The sequence below is a fragment of the Zalophus californianus genome, chromosome X, assembly GCF_009762305.2.
Source record: "Zalophus californianus isolate mZalCal1 chromosome X, mZalCal1.pri.v2, whole genome shotgun sequence".
Classification (NCBI taxonomy): Eukaryota; Metazoa; Chordata; class Mammalia; order Carnivora; family Otariidae; genus Zalophus; species Zalophus californianus.
In genome coordinates, this window is record NC_045612.1 from 2,756,276 (window position 1) to 2,776,020 (window position 19,745).

The 19,745-nt window shown below is 47.9% G+C and overlaps 1 protein-coding gene across 1 annotated transcript; it reads right to left on the reverse strand.

Moving 5' to 3' along the window:
- Positions 1-403: 403 nt before the first annotated feature.
- On the reverse strand, positions 404-16,611 carry GABRQ (gamma-aminobutyric acid type A receptor subunit theta). The gene is made up of 10 exons (XM_027608914.1): positions 16,600-16,611; positions 16,213-16,378; positions 14,039-14,127; positions 9,199-9,266; positions 7,235-7,455; positions 5,481-5,563; positions 4,862-4,999; positions 3,969-4,121; positions 2,476-2,726; positions 404-1,938 (listed from the first exon to the last, which is right to left on the reverse strand). Exons 2-10 carry the CDS (start codon positions 16,359-16,361, stop codon positions 955-957), a joined length of 2,136 nt encoding a protein of 711 aa, XP_027464715.1. The 5' UTR covers positions 16,362-16,378; positions 16,600-16,611; the 3' UTR covers positions 404-954.
- Positions 16,612-19,745: the final 3,134 nt, after the last annotated feature.

Below are 19,745 nucleotides of genomic sequence, written 5' to 3' on the forward strand. Positions count from 1 at the left end.
ACTATAGAGATTCACAACAATTGTTCGTCTGCTGTTCTAGACCAGGAGATGAAATAGCAAGTCAGAAATTTCCTGACCCTAGTCTTCATTCAGCAAGTGCTTGCTCTGTGACTAGTGATCAAGTCAGCATCTGACCTAGACAGACGTACCCAGTACCCAGTCTGTATTGTCAAGAATTGTGAAGCAGAATTATAGACAAGAGAAGTTCCAATCCCTCCAAAGATGCCAGTTCAATCTGGGAATCTCCAACTTGACCTCATCACCCCCTGCAAGCTCCTGCTGGAAACATGATCTCTCACTTTGACGTCTCACTCAGTACCCCTACCCACCCACATTCCACTCCCAACCCCCACACCACAACACCACACTCGAAATACAACAGAAAACAATAGTGGGGAAGAGATTTCCCCAAGTTCCCTAGAGCCAGCCCCTTGCACTTTCAAGCCATGGCTAGTGCTTCCCCTGTGTACCCCTGCCCAGCCCAGCTTGACTTTCTCCTGTAAAACCTTAATCAGGGGGTGAGCAAGGACTAAATTCTTAGGAGGGAAAAACAATAAAAAAAAGTAATGAAAAAGAACATTCAACACATGGTGGGCGGCAGAAAAACCCTCATAAATGTTTATGCGCAGGGCTTGGATCCTTCCTCTGTCTGTCAACCTGGTTTTGTCCTCCAAACATTTCCAGGGGCTTTTCTGTGCTTCATAGATATTAGAAGTCTTTGAAAAGGTGATAGTCTTCTAGCAAAAAAGGAAAATCAATGTGCTATTTACCTCCAAGTCCTCCTCAATCCCTTTCCTTCCAGCTAGAACACATCCTTTTCAACTACTTCCCACCTCATGTTTATAAAGACAAAGGCAGAACTAATTCAACTGCCCAAATAACCACAAAATAAAATGAACCAAGAAAAGGAGGCAAAACGGAATCAAGAGGAACCATGAAAGGGGCACTCTGGGACTAATTGATATGATATGCCCAGTAGACAATGTTGAACACCACAAAGGCAAGGGGAAAGAGGGTCCGGGACCACCTGTCAACCTTAGGGACATAGTCAGGGTCAAAGAGCTTGGAGGAGAATCCTTCACTGAAGGAGCACCCAGGACTCGGGGGGCAACTGTCATCAGACTCTGAGTTACTGTCCTTGCCTTGGTCAAAGCCCACAAAATCGTCAACATTAAGGCTCCAGGTACTGTTAAGATCACACCTGAGTTGCTTCTCAAGGTCAAGGTAGCCGCTCTCAACTCTGATGTCATCAGGCAAGCTACGGATCTCATCAAGGTTGCTACGAATCTCATTAAGGTTGCTACGGATCTCATCAAGGCTGCAGCTTGCTTCCTGCACACACCTGTGACTATAGGCAAGCAGATGCCTCCCACTAGGGCCATGGCCATGGCTCTCATCTGAACTCGAGTTCTCTTCAGGGTCTTCCGGGTCACGGGTATCAGCATGGCCATGGGCGTCAGCACGGTTGCGGATTTCAGTAGGAATAACACTGTCATCAATCTCAGAACCATTAAAGCGAATGCCATAGCTGGGCAGGGCCTGCTCTGAGGTGGAGGGGAGATCACTCAGGCTTTCTCTAGAGGCCAGCCAGGCCTGCTCTGAGAGAGAAGATAGTGAGCTGAGGCTTTCTGAGGTAGCCAGTGGGGCCTGCTCTGGGATGGAGATCAAAGAGCTGAGGCTTTCTAGGCTTGCCAGGCAGGCCTGCACTGGTCTGGAGGAAAGAGAGTCACTTTCATCTTCTATGCTAACCTGGTCATCCTTCAGGGAGATAGTAGATAGATTTCTGAAGTCAGGAGGTTCATATCCTACATGAATAAGCACTGGTGGTGGGGAGGGAGGAAGAGGGAGAGGGCTTTCCTCATCAGCACTTGCAGTGTGACTGTTGATCTCTTCCACTGACAGAATCATCTCTTCCTGGGATCTCCGGTGTGCAAGGGGCTGAGGAACAGGAACAAGAGGCTGTTAGCACGTAAGGGAAATCCACGGTGGCTGCATGGAGGCCAGGCCTCCTCAGGCAGATGTGGCTGGGCTTCCTGGGAAGGAAGGGGGCACTGCTGGACATTAATGTACTGCCGGCAACAGAAGCCTCAGCATGGCTTTGGGAATTGAAAGAGCAAAGGAAGGAGGGGTAGGCTAACCCCTCTGGTGTCTTTCTCTTCCTTTCAGCCTCCCTGTGCTCCTTTTCTCTCTGGTTCCTTCACCTGCCCTTGAAAATATGCCAAGTGGACAGGATTTGAAGTCAAAAGGTCTGGGAAAATCTAGTTCTGCCACTCACTGCCTTGTGACCTTGCGGCAATGATTTGGCCTATAAAGGAGTGAGGATAAATTGTTCTGTTTCTTTGCTATCTGATGTGCGTGTGTTGTGCGAGGATTAAAGGAACTAAGAAATGTGAAAGGGTCAAGGGCTAAGCTTAGGCTTAAGAAGGTGCCCAATCCCTAATCAGGGAAAGCTGACTGTTAATCAAAAAGCCAAACCTGCAGCATCACTTCCCGGTAGCGGTAGCGGGCCATGACTCTTTGGGCTCTCCTGCGTCGCCTTTGGTTGCGCCGGGATCCTCCTCGGCTGTAGAAAAGATAGTTGATGTAGACATACTCCAGCAAGGACAGGAACACGAAGAAGAAGCATACGACCATATAGATGTCGATGGCCTTAATACAGGCAACTTGGGGGAGTTTATCCCGCAGATGTGAGTTGATGGCATTCAGGATAAGCATTGAAGTCAGACCTATAAAGAACATGGCACAGGGTTAGCCTCCTCAGGTGGCTGAAGTTCTTGGCAAGCCATCAGGCCCACATCCCACAGGAAGGGAGCAACCATCATCTCTGGAGTGGGGAGGGCCCTCAGCAAAAGGCCTTCAGTTCTCTAGGCCTGGGGACTTCGCTCAAGTGCTCTCTTTGCTCTTCCTCCCCAGCTCTACACCCAGCCCATGCATTGATGGTTCCATGACTTTCTCATTGCTCTTAGGATCAAGTCCAAAATCTCTAGCTATGGTTTCACAGTGGGACTTATACCTCCAGCCTCTTTTGCCTTCCAGCACATAGGCTTTCTTCTAGATCATGTCCCTCAGGAAGGTTTGTGAGCCTTTAAAATACTACACAAATACTGAAGGTTTAGTCCGACATGTGCTCCTCAAGAAAGAGGCTGAGGAGTCTGCCCCAAAGACGGTGAGGGAAAAACCAGACCTGGATGTGGGGCACACTGGGACCAGATAAACTTGGGAGCTGATTCTCTAGGCCCCTCCCTGGTACTGCTCAAAACCCTCTGGTTCTCCCCATTGCTTGGACATGAAGTTCTAACTGCTTAAACTGGAACTTCAAGGTCTTTTCAAGTCACTCCTCCTGTCTCTCTGTGACTCTATTTCCCCACAGCTCCTGCCCCTAGGCACCCTTTGACTTAGTCCCCTTTTAGGGCCCCTGTGCCTTTTAATAGCAATTTCCTGTTTTGGTGAATGACAAGTCTTATGCCTCTGCCTCCTACAAGTCTTGAAAATGCAGCTTGAGCAAGACTTTTTGGGTGCAGTTTTAGCCAACAAGACCTGGGTCATTTCCGTCTTTGGCATCTCACAGTATCTGTCCCAGTATTCCCCCAGATACTCACTGAGGGCAGCTTCTCTGGAAGCCCTCTACTGCCACTTTGATGGGCATTTTGATATGTTGCTTAATCAGCGTTTGTTGTATTGCATTTCTGATCAGTGTTCGTTCATGTATCCAGCAAATAATGCATTCTGATACTTTGGGTCCAACATACCAAGATCCCAGCCCTGATGTTTTTTTCACACTTGTCTGCAGTATCAGTCTCTCTGCTGGGCATTGGCTAAGCCCCTGGATAAATGCCTGCTGGGCAGGCACCATATTGCTTCCTTGCCCGTGCAGTCACATACCACCCCAAGTATTCCTCTCTTACTCTCGACTTTTTTTTCTGAGCAAGATGATCCAAGTTCCTCCCTGGGATGAGGACAGGACCTACCAACTGTCACCCTGGCTGCAGAAGATTCATAGTTCATCCAAAACGATATCCAAGAGACAACAGTGGTGAGAACAGTAGGCCAATAGATCTGCACAAGGTAGCTGGTGACTTCCCTCTGGACCAGGAACCTCAGTATCAGGCGCACATAGGAACCTGGCAAGGAGACATCCTGCTATTAGGGTCGCAGGGCTGAGGGGATTTTCAGGGTGAAGTACAGGATGGAGGAGGGGAAGCCCCTAATATTCCAGCCTGGGCAGTCTGCCAATCTGACCCTATTTGCCTGCCGTGACAATGGCATATCAGTAGGCCCATATGGCATGGCAAGTCTGTTCTCTCTTCCTTCCTTCCTTCCTTGTTTCATGTCAACTGGAGATTTGAAATGGGAGATATAGTAAATACTTCAAAGTGACAAACGGGGGGCAGGCGGGGGAGGCTGGCTCACGAGAGGGGGCCTGTTTTTATCAGGAAGAGCATGAACATTTTACACCTGTAGAGGGTCAAACTTGGCCAAGTGCTTCCACACCCGTTTCCTCATTTGAAGGGGGTTTTGGAAAGTGTCTAGAGCCAGAAGGAAATAGGAGAGGAGGCAACAGAGAGTGTAGAGGTCAAAGGCAGACAGGTGTCCAGGAACGTACAAGGGTACAAAAGAAAGACGAGGGGCGCCTGGGTGGCTCAGTCGGTTAAGCGTCTGCCTTCGGCTCAGGTCATGATCCCAGGGTCCTGGGATCGAGCCCGTCGGGCTCCCTGCTCAACGGGAAGCCTGCTTCTCCCTCTCCCACTCCCCCTGCTTGTGTTCCCTCTCTCGCTGTGTCTCTCTCTGTCAAATAAATAAATAAAATCTTTAAAAAAAAAAAACAAAAGAAAGACGAAATGGGAGAGAAGATCAGACCCACCTGTGTAGAAAAACACCTCTTTGCTAGTCATTGTCTTTCCCAGGAAGCTGAACTGAGGAATGTGCAGCTTCCCAGTCCCCTGGATGGCATTCCCATTGCCTTCCCAGTATAATACAATGTCTTCAACCGTGTAGCCATCTGGGAGAGGGAAAGAAACAGAGTCAGTCTGAGAAAGCTGACATAGGCAGATTTCACACCAGAGCAGGCTGTGGAAACCAAAGGATGGTCGGAACCTGCACTCTTGGGGCACCTTTGAGGTTTTCTGAGTCTGAGCACAGAGGAGAGGGGCACTTGGAAAGGGAATTCTCACTTTGGAGTTTCTTAGCCAGGAAAGAAAACAGAGCAAAGAGATGTGCTCCTACCCACTAGCTTGTACATAATTTCCCAATAGCAAAGTACAATTTCCCCGGAGGACTGACTATTCACCACATGAAAGGCCACCTTCTCCCAGACGTTTTGTATATACTTCTGTCTGTCTGTTCATCTACTGAACAGAGAGAGAATGGGGAGGGAGGGAGTAGGGGTATGATGCCCTCCCTGTCACTGTCTACTCTGCCTTTGGTTTCTGGATGACTGTGACCCCAGGTAGGAAAGAAGGGGCCTTGGGAGATATACGTACAGCTCTCCACTTCCAGCTTGCAGGTCTGCTTGTCCAGAGGGAATTTTTGCAGATCCAGGGAACAAGCTGCTGTGGTGGTAAGTCTGCAGAGGAAAAGCAAAAGGAAGGGAAAAGTGAGTCAAGTCCAGGCAAGCAACCGTTCCTGAGAAAACTGAGAGGTACTCCACATACTGACCCACCTAACACTCTCCCGAACTGCCTACACTCGAACTGGGTCTTCCTTTCCTCCCTCCAGTTTTTCTTTCCCTCTTTTTCCTCTTCCTTTCCTTCCTCCTAGAGGAAAGCTGGGTCACAGTTGTGTAGGAGGAAAGAGAGAATGTGTATGTGACAGAGAAACCAAGAGGTCTGACAGGAAACCTCAGGGCAGCAGGATGGGAAGGGCCCTTGAGGAAACTGGATGGAGGGACAGAAAGTGGACCTTCTTGCTGAAGAAGGAGCGAGGCTGTCGATAGGAAGTGGTGCTACACTGAAGCGGCTGAGGTGCCCAATCCAACGTGGAGTGCCCGTATGTGGTATGCAGGTATGGATGTGAGCTGTAGCCCAGGCCCACCTTTGGCTGCGGGGCCTGCTCCCACAGCGCTCTCGTCTCTGTGTATCTGCCTATGCACATAGGCTACTGGGGCTGAGCAAAATGACAGCAGTAGGTATAAATGTGCAGGAGGTATTAACATATCTAAGGTGGGGTGTGGAGTGTTGGGCAGGGGCTTCAAGTTGCCACATGGTGGGTCTGTGAGAGGAATCTGAGGAAGGATCTCGGAGGAGCTGCAGAAGTGGAAGTGACCCACCACATAGAAGGGAGACTAGGCCTTGTCCCTTTCAACCCTTGAAGTGATTTCCATTTTGTACACTGGGTAGGGTGTGTGTGTGTGTGTGTGTGTGTGTGTGTGTGTGTGCGTGTGTCCCTTCCATGAATCCTCCACGCAGCATTTATCAGCTGAGGCCCCCTTTACTGACTGAGCCACCCGGGCACCCTAGCTGAGGCCCCCTTTAAATGAAACAAGTATGACCGGTGACCTTGTTCCTTGCAAGCTTTGTTGTTTTTTTCACTCTAGCACCTTGGACCATGGAGAAAGAAGAGAGAAACAAAGGGATAGAGCAGGAGCACACCCCAGAGAAAGAGAGACTCAGAGACAGGGGCTGAACCCTGGTGCAACCACCTCTTGGAGAAATTTTCTGAGCTACGCTTATCTCTTATGCTTGTCTTAAGAGATAGTTTGTAAGAGATGATGCTGTGAGGAGAGCCTCAGTGACTATAAATAAACCAGGGAGGATTTCCAGCATGTGTGTATCCCATGTGTACGGAGCCATAGACAACAGACATATATTGCACGCCCTGGGCCCCCTGCATGATGCAGATATGACCAACGACAGAGATTGGGCCCCCTCCCTCAGCATTCATTTGTCTCCCTCCCTCACATCATGGGAGAGAAAAGAAGTAAAGATAAATAACAGAATGTATACAATGCTAAGGTGGAGGGAGAGCTCTTCGAATTGAGAAAATCAAGGAGGGTGTCTTGACAAAGAGGGCATTTAAGTTAGGGATTGAAGGAGGGGCAAGGTGTGGGGGCAGGACAGCCGAGGGTGGCTGTGGAAACCTCTGAGGGTTTCCCTTTGACTACCGGATAGGATGGGTGAGGGGGCAGTGCCAGACAGCAACAGGGTCCTTCGTGCATCCCTTATAGTGCATTCGTGGGATACTCAGGGGGAAGAAGGAAGCCTGCCAGGATGGTCCTCAAGCCCCTGGGGAAACTCACCGGATGCCATACCGCACTGTTCCATCTGGGTGAAGCTGAAACACGCGATTTTCCACAGTCACATCATGCACAAAAGCATCCTTGCTATTTAGAAAGTAGCAGTCAGGGACCCATAACTTCTCCAGCATCCGATAGTCCAGGGTCAAGTTCAGGTTGGTCTCATGGTATGCTAAACGTGGATCTTTCCAGGTTTGATGAAAAAACATCGTGATCGTATAGTCCTGAGGAGAGAAAGGTAACTCCCAGTCATAAGTGGGGTTGTCCAGCTCTCCATACTCAAAGTGTGTGTGTGTGTGTGTGTGTGTGTGTGTGTGTGTGTGTGTGCGTGCGCGCGCGCGTGCAGGTGTAAAAAATACATCCCAAATATAGATGAATATTGGAACATGTAAGAATGTTAAATGTTAAGAATAAACTGAGCTTCATGTAATTAAAATCCAGGTTAAGAAATGAAATATTACCAATAACTTTCAAGTATCAATGTATTTCTTCCAGAACATATTCCCCACATCTACCTCCCAGCAGTATCCATTATCTTAGATTTTAATGATAATAGCTCTGTTGCTTTTTGTTAGAGTTTTATTTTCTATGTCTGTATTTCTAGGGAACATATTGCTTACTTGGACCTATTTTTAAATTTTTCTTCCAAATGGAATTATACTGTATGTATTCCTAGTTTGTTTCTTTCACTCAAAATCCTATTTGTGAGATTCCTTCATGTTGATGTCTGTAATTAAAATTTGCTCACTTGCACTGGAGAGAATATTCTCTCACGTGAATATACTATGTATATACTACTATGTGAACACACAATATGCACCAAAATCAACATGAAAGAAAAATAATGACATGAAAGTTCCACTTTACCCCCTCACCAAGGGCAGATGAGAGTTCTCAACGCTCCTGCCTGGCCAACACTGGTATGGTCTGACTTTTGACTTTTGCCACTCTGGTGGGTATGGAATGGATTCTTGCTCTGGTCTTATTTTGCATTTCACTGATTAATAATAAAGTCAAACATATTTACACATGTCCATCTGCTACTTGATTTTCTTCACAAAAGTGACGTTCCTGTTCAAATTTTCTAAACATTTTTCTATTGTTTTAAAAATATTCTTATTGGGATGCCTGGGTGGCTCAGTCGGTTAAGCGGCTGCCGCCTTTGGCTCAGGTCATGATCCCGGGGTCCTGGGATCGAGTCCCACATCGGGCTCCCTGCTCAGTGGGGAGCCTGCTTCTCCCTCTGCCTGCAGCTCCCCCTGCTTATGCTCTTTCTCTCTCCAATAAATAAATAAATAAATAAATAAATAAATAAATATTCTTATCAATTCACGGGAATTGTGTATATTTTCAATAGCAGTTCTTTCTGTTGCATATATCTTAGTCCACTCTGACTTATCCTTTTATACTGGTTTTATTTGTCTGGCAAAACAGAAGTTCTAGAAGTTTTGGCTAGATAGAATTTTTTAAAAGATTTCATTTATTTATTTGAGACAGAGAGCACCAGGTGTGGGGAGGGGCAGAGGGAGAGGGAGAAGCAGACTCCCCACTGAGCAGGGAGCCTGAGATGGGACTCGATCCCATAACCCCGAGATCATGACCCGAGCTGAAGGCAGATGCTTAACTGATTGAGTCACCCAGGTGCCTCTAGATAGAATTTTAATATAGGTGAAATTACCAGTATTTCTTTTTATGGCTTCTGTTTTCTATGACTTTTTAAAGAAGTCCTACCACAAACACAGTAATCTATATTCTCCTTTAAAAACTTCATAAGCCTTTAACCTTTAGGTTTATAACTCATTTGGATTTATTTATTTTTTGTTCCAGGTGGCTGTAGTTTCCAAAACCTACCATGTTCATTTATGTGGGCTCTGTTGCAAGTCAGAACAATTGGAGTTGGCTTATGACCCTGCTCCTTGCCCCATGTTCCCCGTTCCCAGGCCCATGGCTGAAGCTGGCACACTTACCATAGTCATTTCTGAGATCTGTTCAATACTGGAGACATAGATAGATACTCCCACGGGCACAGGGGCACCTACAACACAGGAAGACACTATTAGATGCAGGGTATGATGAAGCATGGCCTCAGGAGCCACACTGCCTGGGTGTGGGAGTAAATATGTGGGTTGTCTATGTGAGCCTGTTTACCTGTGAATGTATTTGTAAGCAGGTCCACGTGTGAGTAAATGCATGTTCATGTTTGTATGTTAAAGATGCTTTTACATGAGCGTTATGTATGTTTGTGTACTGGATGGATGTGTCTGTGTGTCCGTGTGTATGAGCATATTCATGTGTAAGTCTGTGTGTGAGCATGTTAAGTGCATGTGGGAGGGAATGTGTAAATGAAAGTGTTTGTGTGACTGAATGTTTGGGAATGTAAGTGAAATTTTGAGTGTGTGACTTACAGTCAGTGTGAGTGAGCACGTTCGTTGTGTGACTATGTTTGTGTGTGTGACCTTATTTGTATGCAAGTTATAAATGTGATTAGTGATCATGTTTACATACTCACACTCATCACACTTATATATGTGGGTGTCTGAGTGTATATAAGCACCTTTATGTGCTTGAGTGGATGTGTGAGCATGTTTGTGTGTGATTAAATATGAGTGTACACGAGTGTTTGTGTGTAATTGAATGTGTGACCATGCTGATGTACAAGCGAGTCCATGAGCATATTCATGTGTGTTAATGTGTCACTGTGCAGGTATGAGTGAATGTGTGAGCATGTTAATGTGAGTGTGTGCATGTGGATGTGGATGTGTGTTGATGTGTGAGCCTGTTCATATATGGGCATGTTTGTGTAAGCTGGTAAATAGGTGGACATGTTTGTGTGAGTATGTTCACGTGTGTGAGCAAGCTCCTATGTGAGTGAGTGCATTAGCCTGTTTGCATGCAATCATGTTAATGTGCATGTATAAGCATGTGCATATCAGTATACGTGTGTAAGCATTTTTTGCATGTGGGTTAATATGAGTTATTTATCTGTATGAATGAATGTGTGAACATGTTAATATGTATGTCCATGTGTGTGACTATCCAAGCATGCGTGTGTGCATCTTTGTATGTATATAAGGGAATTTGGCAGTGCGAGTATAAGTGAATGTGGGAGCATAAGCATGTGAATATGTCTGTGTGTATGAATACATTTTTTAAAAGAGTTCATTTATTTATTTGAGAGAGAGAGAGCATGAGTGGTGGGTAGGGGCAGAGGGAGAGGGAGACGGACAAGCAGGTTCCCTGCCGAGCAGGAAGTTTGATCCCAGGACCCAAAGATCATGACCTGAGTGGAAGTCAGACACTTAGCTATCTGAGCCACCCAGGCACCCCTGTGTATGAATACATTTTTGAGTGTGTTTGTGAGAACATGTTCATGTGTGTATGTGCATGTGTACACATGTTCATATGTACATAGATGTGTGAGCATGTATAAATACGTGAGCAGGTGCATGTGAGTGTAGGTAAGTGTGTATACTGAATTTATGAGTGAATGAATTTGTGAGTTTGTTCCTGTGAGTGCATGTGTGAGGGTGTCTGTGTATGTTAAGATGTGAGTGTGACTGAATGTGTGTCTGAGTGTCTTTCTGTCTCCTGGCTTTCTTTTTCAGTCCTAGGTGTTAGCACTGCCCACTCAAATGCGATAATGGATTTGAAAATATGTAGTAAACTCTAAAGTGCTGTGGCAAAACACTTTTTGTTGTCTCCTATTGGCTGAGAGCTGTATTTACCTAGCCCCACAGCTAAGCCATTATTCTATATGTATTACGCCAAACTGCTGCTATGGGAACATGCATGACATAAATGCATGACACTTGCAATTTAGCCTGCTGGCTTCACTGCAGGCTGATAGCCCAGAAGCTGAGCTGCCAAGAGGGAAAAGCATCATTCCTACCCCAATGTTTCAGGCAGTGACATGGAATTGGGCATCAGCATACGAATGGCAGCTGAGAAGTGAATGGGCCCAGACTCCAGCAATATACATAGTGACAGGGGTTTCTAGAAATGTAGTTCTTTATTATAGCCTTTCAGGCTCCTTACATGCCTTTAGAGGGTGAAAAGTATGTTAAGCAGGCAACAAGCCCTAGAGGGGCCATGCAGCCCTCCCCGCCCCCACCTCACTCTTGGATCAGACTTCTCATCTTGGACCACTTTGTGCTACTCAGGCAACCCCATCCCTTACAGTGGACTCCTGGGGGACCTGAACCCTAAAGGGCCAGGACATAGTCCTGTTCAAGGGCCCTCAGTGGAAGGGGTATGTGGGAGCTGAAATGCAGTCCACACTTCCCTCACCAAGCTACGAGGCCTGGCCTGGGGATGTAGCCTGGAGGAAGGAGACCTGGGACTGTTTTCTAATTTACCCATCTAGCGGGGACACCTTATGAGAGTTTAGCCAAGGTATCCCATGGAGGGGAACAAGAAATTTCCAGATAAGGTGTCTAAATTCTATCTCTGGGATGATGGCCTCAGCCTCACATCCTGTTGTTATCCCTCCTGATGGGCTCAGGAAGGCAGAAAGAAAATTTCCCTCTTGGAAATTTTGCTACCCTAAGTCCTTGCCGTCCCTAGCAGCCACCAGAGTCCCAGAGGAAGAACAGATAAATGAACGAATGATGGCGATGTCCCCCTCATTCCTTCACTCTATACCTATGTCAGGCCAGGGGCTGAACTAGGTGAAGTCCTCAAGGACCTGCCTTTGGCAACACTGTGGAATCCCACTTCTCTTGCCCAGAAAGAAGCAGCTGGCCCTTCCTCCTCCTCCTCTCAAGGAAGTAATAAGGCTCCCACAGCCTCATTACTGACCCACCGAACCTGACAACAGTCAGGTGAGGCCTCTGTATGTGGTGTGTGTGTGTGTGTGTGTGTGTGTGTGTGTGTGTGTGTGTGTGTGTGTCCTTGAATCTCTATTTCACTTCAGACAGAGGGGAATTTGATTTTGTGTCTAGTGGGAGGCATTAAAGGGAGTCCTGGCTAACCCCAACCCTGAAACCCCTGACCCCGTGTCCCATTGATTGGCACCCCCCCACCCCAGCCCATATAACAGTCCCGGACAGAGCAATAGTGCCTCCTTCTCTCTAAATGCTAGAAGGTCCTGCACTGTCCTTGCTCTGCCACCTTCACCAGGGACCCCATCTTTTCTCATATGCCCCAGGTCTACACGCCCATAAAGCTTAGTGTAACTTAGGAGTTTAGGCGTTGGGTGTAAATAAATCCAAGTTAGCTCAAAAGAAGGTGGTGAGGTGCCTTGGAGCTACTGTGGACCAGTCACACCTGATAATCCCCAGAGGCTGGTCCTTGCCCCTGCTCCGTCCCCCTGGCCCTGGATGTCTGTGGAGATGGCAACCTGAAACAGTGGAAAGGGTGTACTTGGTGTACTTGAATGGCTGTTGGTCAGCCTTTGTTGAGAAACGTGAAAATGAGGAAAGGAGAAAGTGTAGTAGCTACTTCCTTGACAGCCACCAGAGCTTGGTGCAGCAGTTCCAAAACCAGTGTCACACATCAAGGTGCTGGCTGTGCCCTAGCATCTGAATCCCCACACTGAAAGAGCCTTCCTTCTGCCCTCTCCACTCCAGCTTTCTAAGGCCCAGTGCACACTCACCTTGGATCCAGGACTGTACCTTCTGTCCCCACACTGAGAGGGAGCAATACAGCAAAGGCGACACCAGTTAAGTGTCCCACTTCCAAAGCTTGGGGCTTTGGTTTTCCAGGTGGCTCTCCAGACAAATCACAGAGCCCCACACTGGTCTACTACACTGTAGACCTCACTGGCTGTGTGCCCTTTAGCGTGGAGGCACTGTGTATTCGGAAGACCTCTATTCATATGTGCAAATGTGAACCATTAGCATTCATTAACTCTCTAGAGTAGGTGTCTAATTCTACCACCTGCAGGAAGTGGAGTGCTTTTTCCAACTTAGCCACTCTGATTTTTAGCTCTTTCTCTGTTTCCTTTGAGCTGAAATGTGACTAACTTCTATTTCGTACCCCCTTCCTTTTGTCTGTCCTTGGTCTAGGTTTCCTGGGTGGCAGATTGCTTGTCCCTTAAAGCTGTGTGATTGAGCCCAGTCACCCTTTTGAGGGTGGAGACAGGCAGGAATTAAAGGAGAAACTGATCTATGGGCTTCCTGTTTCAGTTTCCTTGTCATTTCTCATCTCTGTGCTTGAGGTCTGAGTGTGAGGCTAAGGAGTTTGGATTATACTTGGCACTTAAATAATGCCATCAAAAGTTCCTGAGGTGATCGGGCTGGATTTATAAAGATCACACTGACTGTAGTGTGTTGAATGAACTGAACTTGGTGGGAGCTGAAGGCTTTGGGAAGGGGTGGCAGAGGTGGAAGTGCCTGGGACCCCGGTGGGAAAAGTAAACTAGACGGAGAAGACCATGCCCTTAGTTTTGAACTAGCTGAACTAGCTAATCACTTTGCAAGTGTCCACGGCGCAAAGAATGTGTGATCAAGTAGAAGGATGTGTGCCCCTCCCATAGATGTAGTGGAAAACTGGAGAGCCTGTGAGACCCAGCAGTTTTGTCTGTGGTTACTGCTTCTCCAGCCACACCAGGGAGCGCACTTCAGGCTGTTGTAAGGGAGGGAGCAGAAAGACCCCTTGCATAAGAAGGCGAAGAAGTGGGAAATTGCCTGGGCAGAGCAAAAGGCCTGGGGGTTGGGGGCCTGGAAGTGCTCTGACGCAGCTTTTTCACAGCCATAGGAAGGTAGGGAGTGCCGCTGGTCAGCGTCCCGAGTGGGGCTGTCTCGTTGCATCAGTCTCAGCTCTTTTCCCACCTAACACAAAGGCTTCTAGTATCTGGACGGGTCTTACCTCCAAAATTTGGCCTCAGACGGACATCATATCTCGACAGCACCCTGTCCAAAATCTTGTGAACCACAGCTTCATTTGCACAATTTTTGCTGAAACAGAGAAGTCATCAGTAAATGCCACATTGCTTCTCAGGGAACAAACAACAAAGAACACCCCAGGTATCAACATGCCAGGGCCTTCTTTGCTCCTGCACACATGCAGACATGTACGGTCATACATGTACCCATCTCTCCCTGCTCCTCTCCCTCCCTACAGTGAGTCAGCCAGAAGCGGAGCAGTGACGCAGACTCTTTTTCCCCTCCCCCCTTCCGCTTTTATCTAGAGAATGGGGCACAAAGACTGGATACTTGTTACCAGGCAGGATTGGGGAGGAGGGGGGCATGAGGAGGGAAGACTGTAGGGGAAGTGGAGAGGGGAGGGAGTGGGCAGGTTCAAGCCCTGAGATAAATGCATTACTTCAACCCCTTAAGAAGCTCCATCTTGCCATCAGCCTGGATGCAGCTTTCCAGGTTGGTGGGAGTCCTTCCAGGGGCATCTGATTGCCTCAGGAAAGGTCATCTTCCACCCCCAGTGTCCCCCTGAGCTGAGCCAGCCAGTTCGCATTCTCCAGCTCAGTCACATTTCCCCTACGTCGGCTAGGACTGGGCATTTTGTTCTCACGTCTATGTAAATCTTGTGTTTATACAACTCTGCTTTTTAAGATTTGACATATGGCACATGACGCAGAGAGAGCCTTGCTCATGTAGCAGAGATTAAAGACCCTCACCCAATCAAACCATTTTAGATTTTGGGGGCCCAAGGGCTGTCCTCAAAAAGACATGTATTCTGGGAACAGACATCTCTTTGGCTAAGCATATGCTTCCAGCCTAGACGTGTTTTGGGTGAGCCCATGTAAGTGGACCCAGCTCAGCCCTGCAGAGAGCTGGCCTTTCTAGAAGTCTCTGAAGCTCATCCAATTCACCTAGACATTCAGTGGGGCTCTTTTCCCCAAAAGGGGTTTGCGAATGAGAACAGGCCCTGGGCTTCACTATGACTCTTAGGATCTTTGATGCATTGACCAGGGAACGAACATCAGTCCCTGCAAATCAGCGTGCGTGTGTGAGTGTGTGTGTGTGTGTGTGTGTGTGTGTGTGTGTGAGAGAGAGAGAGAGAGAGAGAGAGAGAGAGAGAGAGTTCACTAGCGCAGTCTGGTATGTTGGGTGGAGGACATTGCAGGGCTGTCTGCTGGAACCTTGCCAGACTATACCCCCCCACTTTTTTTCTGAATACACGCTCATTTCTGGCTTGTCATTTAAAAATTTTTTCTAATCATCTTTAATGACAAAATTTCACTTTGCATCATTCCAAAGTGTACACAGGTATTATTCCCGAATTAAAACAATGCATTCCCGCCTGTTTAGTACCACACATTACCCATACGACAGCGCTCAGGATCCGTGGCTCCTGCAAATAACACATTTTTGTATGGGCTACATGTAAAGTCTGTTTGTTTAACAGCTCTTCAGATATTTGCAGACCCAAACTTGAAATCAAACACAGAAAAAAACCGTTGAATCTTCAAGTGTTTTCACAGGAGTAAGTACAAAAGCACACCCATCTAAGGCCACACAGCTGTACGGTTATGCAGCCACTGATTGCACTGTCTGGGCTCCGATGAGGCTGAGTCAATAATTTCTATCTGCGGCATTGGAAAAGGTCTCTCACCGCTCCACACACACAAACATACGCACGCGCTTCAGGGAACAGACTAAAATCCGGACTCAAACAGGTGTCTCTATACTCTGTTTTGTGAGTTGTCCATCACCTGTACTGCCACCACCCCAATCCCACAGGTGCCAATGGATATGACTGGGAAAACCTGCCCAGGGCCTTGGTCCCGGGCGGTAGATGGCAGACCCTGGGGTGAGGGCACCGTCCTCCCCCCACCCTCAGGGCTGCAGTTTGGGCACACGCGGGGCTCTATGAGGCGCCGCTGTAACAGGTGGGCTGAAGCACAGAGCTCTCTTTCAATCGGCCACCCCCACTCCCACCCCATCCCCCTCCAGGGGCCGGCAGGCAGGACCCAAGTGCCAGGGCTCGGCGAACCGGGTTCAAGTTACCCCAGCCCGCTCCGTCCAAGAGGCCGCCCGCGGGTCCCTGTCGCCGCCATTCCCAGGCTGGCGGTACCCGCTTACCAGTTGAAGAGGTTCAAGATGACTTCGGGCACGGTAGGGGAGAGCTCGAAGTGGAATTTTGGGGTAGGACTGGGGTCGTTGCCCTCTGCGAGCCAGGTCCTGATGAGTAGCAGGAGCACGGCGGCTCGCAGCATCCCTCTGATACCCATGGCCACACAGCTCCGGGCTAGAAGGCGCGAGAGACGGCAGTTTGCAGCTGGGGAAAGGGATGGGATGGAAGCAGTGTGGGGCGAGAGGGAGCTGGGGGGTCGCTAGGAGTCTCTAATGAGACACTAGCGAGGGTATGGGAAGCAGGGAACGCGGGGGTCGAGCTGGAGCCCAGAGCCCAGAGTCCAGGAGGAGCAGCCCCCCAGCAGCTCTGCCCCCCGCAGCGGCCCCAAGGTGCACCTGCAGCTGCGAAGTGCGCTCCGTCTGCGACCGCTTCTGGCTGCGACTGGACTCCAAGCCCTGGGCCCGGCTGGCTCCGCCCACTCCGACGGCAACGCTGACCGAACCAATCCAGCAGGGGCCAGGAGCCGCACAAAAAGGCGCGCGCTGCTGCCTCCGCCCGCAGCCTGCGCTCCGCGCGGCCCCCCGCCCCTTCAGGCCTCTGCAGTCCTACCCCGGCCAGCTTCAGACACTGGCAGGGGCGGGGCCGAGGGGGGGCGGGGACGGGGGTGGGGGTGGGAATCCGGCTGCTGGGGGAGGGGCACAGATCCGCGCCTTTGGGCACCCAGTGGGTCCTCCTCTTCCTCTCTGCAAAAATGCGAAATGTGCTTTTCTCTTGGAATAGCGTGTGCCCAAGAGTTTGTTCGGGATTTTTGTTGTTGCTGTTTGGTTTTTGTTTTTTGCGGTGACAGGAGTGAGGTGACTTGAATACCCAGACCGAATCTGCATTCTGAAAGAGCTGGACACATTTGGAGATAGAACATAACTGACTGCTGCTCATTCCTAAACCCTTGACGCACCAGTAATCCCGCGTGCCTTGCCTCCGGGTGGAGTGGTGGGGGATCACCAGTGGGTTTTATGACAGAGCTCTAGCCATGCAGGAGTGCCCCTCCATCAGGCTGGAAATTGGATTCCAATAACTCAAGAGTTTCTTAAAGACTTTAATTTCTCGGAATGCTCTTGGCCCCAAGTTTAGGTGCCCAGGACAAAGCTCAGGGAACTGGAAGGATTCACCAATCAGAATCACTCTGAGATGTGACTCTGTCACACAGCCAGGGCATGCAGAGTTGAAGTGAGGGTCCAGGGCTCATACCTGGAGGGGGAAAGAAAGCAAAGGCCAGCGTTTCAGATGTTCGAGGGAGTTAGCCTTTGAAGAGCCGTCCACTGCAATGCTTTTGCATTCTGACCCCATCTTGTGGAAAAGTCTGGCATTTTGACTAGAGGGCTCTTATTCTTCCTCCTACCCTGAATACTGTCCTATGAAACAAAAGGATGTCAGAGGATAAGGAAATTCCTCCACTCAATCCCCTCTGTCCTTCCCATCTTTGATACATGACAAAACAAGTTCAGAAAGACGGCCCTTGAGCCCATGGGCCAGACGGGCAAATCAACAAATAGACCTGAGTCACTTTTACTAACACTGAACCTCTTAAGGAGGGTTGCAATGAAAATGAATTTCAAAGTCACTCTTGGTTAGCTAGAACATTCACACAGAAATACAGCCCTCTTCCACTTTCCCTCAGTATTTGGTGAAGTGGGTTGGAACTACTTGTGCCCAGCAAAGCTTCAGTTGCCTGGTTAGCTGAGTGTTTCCTGCAGCTTTCTTAACCATTTTAGAAGCAAACTTTTAAAAAATGTGTATCATACTTCCCTGTTTTCTTTTAAGAGCAGAACACCCTCACACCTTCCTTTGCCATCTCCTTGCGCCCTCTTTCCCTTGCTATTGCAGCAAATGCTCTCCTTTCCACATAGGTGCAGAAATAAAAAAGGATGGTGGGATCCATATGTCACTATCACATACAGAAGTGGGTCAATTGAACCCACTCCTACTGCTGTTAGTTATGCCCCCATCATCCCTGCTCACCCAGGCATCCTTCTAGAGAAAATCCTTGCTTGATAAACATGGAAGGGCCATTCTAGGTCATTTTGTCCAACCATCTGGATTGTAATATAGGGAAACTGAGGCCCAGAGAAGGAGAGGGGATTGGCCTGAGGTCACATAACAGTGGAGGCCCAAACTATAATCCCTGTTTCTAGGTTTGCCTACTTCCAGAACGTTGTTTTGTTTTTTGGTGTGATTCAACTTTGGCTGGATGTTCAGGCAATCGCCAGCAGGTGGGAGTAGATTTATTTAGATGCAGGATGTTCCCAGCACCCTGGAATCAAATTTCACAGGCAATCCGTCTCTCATTTTTCATGGAAAACAAGCCTGAAGCTTGAAATTTTATTCCTAGGTTCCCCTGTGACTATGAAGATTGACAAAAAGTTGATGATGGTGATGAATTCACTTCCAGACCTTACATCCCAGGGGGTCTTCCCCCCACTTCTGCTCTCCCTAGAGGTAATGCTTGGTTGGAATTTCTTTTTAAGATTTTAATTAATTAATTAATTAATTAATTAATTAATTTGAGAGAGAGAGAGAGCACCAGCGTCCAGTACACATGGTGGGGGGGCAGGGTCAGAGCGGGAGGGAAAGAGAGATGGGGAGAAGTTAGTTAGACCATCTGTGTTCTGGACCCAGGTCTGCCACATGACAGTGAGTGTTCCAGTTCGACTGGAGTGTAGGTAAATTTGGAGTAAGAAAGGGGTAAGAGAGGTAAAATGCAAAAGATTAAGCAGAACCTGCCCTAGAGAGGACCACCCACTCAGTGTACAGTAAATAAATGAAGCAAGAAAGAGATATTTGGACCTAATTGTACAAACTAAGAAATTCGATTTTCATTTTAGAATCAACATTAAGCTCTTGAAGGGTTTGTGCAAGGGAACGACTCAATCAGAGTGGTATCTTGGAATAATCACAGTTACTTTGTAAAGGAGGAACTGGAAAGAAGAGAGATTGAGGGCAATGAAAGCAGTTAGGCGGGTATTGTATATCTCTGCTTCTTGTAATGTCAGTCTAGGTAATTTGGACTAACAGTCCCAAGGAAGACAAGTAAATAAACTGGATGAAATATAGGGGAAAAAGCTAAAAATAATGAGGCTTATCTTATCAAAATTCCAATGGCATTTTTCACAGAAATAGAAAAATCCCGACATTCATTCAGAACCACAAGAGACCCCAAATAGCTAAAGCAATCCTGAGAAAGAACAAAGCTGGAGGCATCATAATTCCTGATTTTAAAACTTTAGTACAAAGCTATAGTAATTGAAAGAATGTTACTGGCATTAAAAATAGATACATAGACCAGTGGAACAAAATTGAGAGCCCAAAGAAAAGCTCTTGCGTATACAGTCAACTAATATTTGACAAGAAAGTCAAGAAGACTTAATAGGAAGGGATAGTTTCCTCAATAAATGGTGTTGGGAAAACTGGATAACCACATGCAGAAAAATGAAATTGTACCCCATTTTACACCACTGTAAACTTGAAATGAATTAAAGACTTA

Coding starts and splice junctions, on each gene's coding strand:
- GABRQ (XM_027608914.1), bottom strand. CDS start 16,361: ATGGGTATCAGAGGGATGCTGCGAGCCGCCGTGCTCCTGCTACTCATC. Junction 14,128..16,212: donor ATCTTGAACCTCTTCAACTG/GTAAGCGGGTAC, acceptor TCTCTGTTTCAG/CAAAAATTGTGCAAATGAAG. Junction 7,456..9,198: donor AGATCTCAGAAATGACTATG/GTAAGTGTGCCA, acceptor TTCTCTCCTCAG/GACTATACGATCACGATGTT.